At 43.6% G+C, this 5,595-nt stretch overlaps 1 protein-coding gene across 1 annotated transcript; it reads right to left on the reverse strand.

Moving 5' to 3' along the window:
• Positions 1-626: 626 nt before the first annotated feature.
• Positions 627-5,335, reverse strand: LOC123439701. Its single transcript, XM_045116393.1, has 6 exons — positions 4,880-5,335; positions 3,501-4,340; positions 3,232-3,426; positions 2,997-3,151; positions 1,926-2,036; positions 627-978 (listed from the first exon to the last, which is right to left on the reverse strand). The coding sequence occupies exons 1-6, from the start codon at positions 5,069-5,071 to the stop codon at positions 912-914; spliced, it is 1,560 nt and encodes a 519-aa protein (XP_044972328.1). The 5' UTR covers positions 5,072-5,335; the 3' UTR covers positions 627-911.
• Between the last annotated feature and the right edge of the window lie 260 nt (positions 5,336-5,595).

Below are 5,595 nucleotides of genomic sequence, written 5' to 3' on the forward strand. Positions count from 1 at the left end.
TAACAAGTCATCATGTGTCACGTTACAACTAGCACATATTATGTTTAACACTCCTTCCTTGTGTACCCGTGCCCGCTCTCAATCACCCACTTCAGTGCCTTGACCCCTAGCCGCCTCGCCGTCAACAATGGATGGCTTGGCAGATTGTTGGCGGAAAAGAAAATAGCGACTCATAAGAAGATCAAGCTCGAAGAGAAGAGTTGAGCTCAGGACAACCTCAGAGATAAAAACATTGACCATGAAGATCAACAAGTTCGATCCTGAAGCGATGATGACTGTGCGCACATTGTCCATGTAAAGATGTTGAAGCGCTTGACGAATGAGATGGGGGAGAAGACCAGTTAGGAGGAGCAGCAACATTTGCGGTTGCGATCGACCACTATGGGCAACACACTTATATTTGATCCACATAGCTATTCATTTTGGAATGAAATTGACGTCAAAACTTGACAAACATTTAGATGATGCCGTTGAATGGCCAATTTTCACATTAGTGTCCGCAGACTGACCCGGACATATACAATATCTATTTTGGGGGATAGCGTTGGAGATGCCCTGACACAGTTTGACAGTTTGCCCTGACGCAGGATCTGAAGAGATTGTCAACATCACGCTAATTTCAGACATCACCAAAACGCAGGCCATATATATAACCAATATATCAACATCAACAAAGCTTCACACCACCGTACAACAATCTCAAATTCACATGTCAGTTCATCGTTTATAATGGGATGACTGCCATGTAAATCTGCCATAACATACAGGAGCATCCTGAGTTGTTCGGACCAGACTAATGAAGATGGAATTACACCCGCAACATTGTGCAGGCTCTATCCGCCTGGGTCAAAGAACAATTTCGGAAGCTCCATTTTTCTCGCAAGAAGCTGGATCCTTAAGAGATAAAAGAATCAGCTGAATTTCCCTACGCTCGACGAATCAGATCGGCAAACATCACCACGACAAAGTGGGCAAACCCTACAAATACATGACAGAGGTTCAGCTTAGCACAAAAGTAAATACTAGTAATACTGGATACTGTGAAAACCTACTGTATGAAACAAAAGCAACTCAGGAAGAACAAAATTCTGACAATAAATTTCCCAGCAATTAAGACCCAGGAAGTGAATATAGAAGACAAGTTATGTCTTACATTGAGCAAGGGAAATCAGTAATAATTTCAAGTTATGTCTGCAACAAAAACTTTTCAAAAACAAATGTATCTTCTGAATGAAAGAACTCAACAGAAAACTTAAACTGTGTATACGTAAGCACCCAAGCTTATTTATTTTATTATTCTGGAAGATTTACTTTATTAAGTCACTGATTGCTAGGCATTGAAAATTTCAAAGACAGCCTTCAATCACAGAACATTCACATGAAAGCATATTTAATACTCCCTCCGTCCCAGAATAAGTGTCGCAAATTTTGTACTAAGTTAGTAAAAATTTAGTACTAAAGCAGCGACACTTATTTTGGGACGGATGGAGTATTATACTAAAGATAAATTCACTGCTTATGAGTACAGTCACTCATGACGTGTGGCTATACCACATAATGTCTATCAGTAAGTCTAGCCTCCATCTATGTGATACAGCACAAGGATGATATTTATCAGTTATCATTAATGTTGTAATACATCTATATTATATGGTCATACTGTCAGTAAATTTCAAATGTGCCCATCCAAGAATTCTACAGCTTGGTTTACGGTTGAACTTTATAGTTTGAACAAAACCTCCAAAAGTTGCCCAAATAACATTTGCCGGAAAATATGTTTAAGCATGTATTTCTTTCATTAGTGAATTTCAATTGTCATGTTAGACAACATGTCAAGGAATTGCTATGGAGCTCTCATGTCAAGGAAATTATTATATCATGTTGAATCAATCTTGATCTGAATTCGTAAGTTTCATGAGCAATACCTGTGAATCTCTTTCAGCCACTTATCTACACATGTTAGATGAAACTCATGATTGCATGGAAGTATGCGAATACAGTCTCCCTCTTCATATTCAACAAGGCAAATATAGCATCTGCATTGTGGAGGAGAAGCAAGAAGTATAAACAAATAGTCATGGCTGTTTAGATTTATTCAGTACATATCTACCACCATAAAAAAAACACAAAAAAGATTGTTAACGAACAAGTGATATAGTGCCAAACACTCCATTGTCCTACAATGTTTCAGTGAACCTGCAGCTTAAATGGCAACTGCACAAACCCACATGCATAACTGAGGCTCAGGATCTTGCTTAGGGTATTATGTACATTCATTACAATTATATACAGTCTACACCACATTCTTTATAACTATATACAACCGAAACCAGTATTGAACATTTGAACAGTCCAATGCACAATTTTTATAATTATATACATTCTGCTTAGGGAAACTGGACACCCTGCACCTAACATTCAATTACAAAATGCCCAGAAATGCCTTTCCAGTCATATGAACTATTTTGCCATGCAGTGGCGAAGCTACAGTCAAAAGCCTGGGCGGTCCAGGCTGAAGGGAGCTCAAAATTTCTTGCAATCATGGCCTAGATTTACCCTTAGGCCCATTGTTTTGCAGCAAAACTGGACGGGCCAGGGCCCAATTTTGCTTCAACGTAGCTCCGCCACTATTGCCATGAATGGTAGACTGGAGAATATGAGAAAATTGGAGTCCTCAAACACCTCAAATCTCCCATGTTTGTATCCAAGAACTAGATTTATGATTGAATGGCTCTGCTAATTTGTAATCAAATGGCTCAACTAAGCATGCAGTCGCAGTTCAAAGACAGTGGATATGCTAGATCAAGCCTCTGCTTCACTTGCAATCCTTAGATTTATCAGCAACAATAATATCTATGCAGAAGGCAACATGGATATCGGCATTTCAGGTATACTAACTTCCCACTGTGTGCATGCAAGCTACTTTGATGAGTGCCCAAAAGTACATCACAGAGTAATATTAATTAAAGAATTCCAAAATAAGCTTAATTGCTTACTGAGCAGTCTCATCAGTTTGGTGTTTCAACGGCTTTTTGTACACCTTGACAGGAAGACTCTCGACGATCTCCTTTGGAGCAGGAACGGATCCAATTGAAGGAAATGATGGCCTTGAGGATAAAGCAGCAGACTGTTGGTGGATTTCATCCAGGACCTATGAGAGGCATGCCCATGTGGATGTAAGTTGGCATTTCTCCAAAAAGGAAAACAGCATTAACTAGCAAAAGCACATACCTCAAAGAGTGCTTCTGCTAGCATAACAATTCTTGATATGCTAGCCCTTGTGCCGGATTCTTCATCAGGATTACCTGGTCGACTGCTTGCCCTGCAGTTGCAATTTCCTGTTCTATGCTGACCAGATAGAATGCATGATCTCTCATGACCTGATAAGTTTTCGAACCTGCTGCCCAACCTTTGGAGGGCTCGGACCTGCCAAGAAAGCAAAAGCTATAAATATACAAGGTAGGTCACAAAATGATCAAAATAGTTGAACTGTACACTACCTGGGATCGTATCCTCCTCCTCCTTTCAAGAAAAGCTGATCTGCGCTCAAGAAGATCCCGATTGCTGGCCTCTCTTAGAGTTGCAGAGCCAGAATTATACATGCTAGTTGAAGGTTCTGATTGCGGTTCGGAACTTCTGTCTGAATTAGTCCGTTGCATCACTGATGAATCTTGCCTAGCACTGGCATTTCCTGCAGGCCACACTGGTCTATCATAAAGTGAAGAGGTGAATAAACTATCAGAGAATGGAGTCCTCCTGAGGACCCTGTCACGAAGTCTTCCAACACTTAGTGTTCGGCTAAACCGGACACTTCCTTCAGAAGGTTCCTGGGGTCCCATCCTTCTGTGTGAATGCCTCAAGTTAGCATCTTCAGATTCCAGCAAATTCCTCCTAGCCTGATGAGTCGCTCTAGCTTGTGTTGTGACGCTATCTCTTAGCATGTCCAGACTTGAATAAATCCCAGGAGTCGATGCACCACCTTGTTGAGGGATGTTTGCATCAAGAGAATGGTCCACATTTCCAACAGGATTAGCTGAAGTGGAGAGGCCGGTTGACATTATGGAGCATGCCACTGATGATCCCAAGCTGACAGCTCTACTCAACCCAAAGTTGACACCAAAGCATGGCCTCGACCTGTCAGAAGGATTTGGCGATTGGCTGTCGTCGACTGCGGTGCTGGTAGCAGTGACATTCTGCAACACATCATCATCTTGATCTCTGTCAGTATCTGATGAAGGCGCCATTCTGCCTTCACTTGGATTCGGTTTAGGAGCCGATGGAGCATCTTCATCTGATACGCCAATGTGAGTGAGTGAAGGCACCTCCCCTCCCTTGCCAGACTGCAAACACACGAATGTACCACTCGATTACAAAGGTAGCATTACTCCAAAGGCTACACATCTCTTGCATCCAACACAACTATACATACTAGTACAAAATAACCATTCAGAAAATGACATACACAGAAATGCTCCTGCATTTGTCATAACACTTTCCCAAATCGAAGTAGAATTATTCTGGCACAAGCATTTTCCAGTAACTATTCTGGCACATACAGTACAATTCATCGTAATTTCCTCATTGTAGAGAAAAAAAATAAGAATCTACAACATATCCCCATCCATTGAAAAGAACACTGGCTCGGCAGCTCTGCAGAAATCATAGCAGGAAACGGGAGAAGCCAAACTCCAGAACCAAGTCTAAAAATGACAGACAGAGCAATCGCTGACAAACACAGGATCTACCACAAAGGAACAAACACATAGGGAAACGCTTTCCATTGACCCGATTCGGCAATATACCCTACTCGGCGCAAAGGAGCTCATCAACCGATTCACCAATGACATTAAAAAAAAAACCGAAGCGGCGGTCTCGTTACCTCGACCCCTAGCGGCGGCGCCGGCGCCGGCAGCGAAGAGGAAGCGTCACACTCGGGCGCGAAGCCCCGGAAGCAGGAGTAGCTGGGCAGGCGCATCAGGCTCCTCCCCCTCGGCTTCCCATTCCGCGTCTTTTCAGCGTCGCCGCCGGCTGACGGCGGCGCGGAAGCGGCCTTGCTGCTCCCAGATCCCATCCCGCGCCTCGCCTCGCCTATAGATCCGCGGATCCCAGCGCCATTGTTTGGATTCCACGCCTCACGCCCGCATAGGTGGACGTGAAAGTGAAAGGCAGCAAGCCAAGCCAAGGCAAGCAGCTCCTGCTCCCACTACTGCTGCCACTAGTCCCAGCTTACCCGAGAGAGCAGGCTAGGTAAGAAGCGGAGCGAGCGAGCGAGCGAGGCGGGGAGGAGAGAGATGGTTCGGTAAATATATTCAACGACGGACTGCACCGTCCCGTCCCTCCTCCGTTTGATTTGATTGGACAGTTACTAGTACTACTACCCCAACTCATCAGGGATTAGTAATGGCGCCCTGTGCACCGGAGCCGAGAGCCTTCGATGAGTGTGCAATAATGCACTTTCCGCCACCACTTTCGGTTACTGTTTCCCTTCTCTCTGCTTCATTTTTTATTTTATTTTTGATGATGCGAAAGGACTCCTCTGTTAAAAGCGCAACATGTGCAGTAGGGATTCGACTCGAGATTTCCAGTAGGCACTGC

This window comes from Hordeum vulgare, chromosome 1H, assembly GCF_904849725.1.
Source record: "Hordeum vulgare subsp. vulgare chromosome 1H, MorexV3_pseudomolecules_assembly, whole genome shotgun sequence".
NCBI lineage: Eukaryota > Viridiplantae > Streptophyta > Magnoliopsida > Poales > Poaceae > Hordeum > Hordeum vulgare.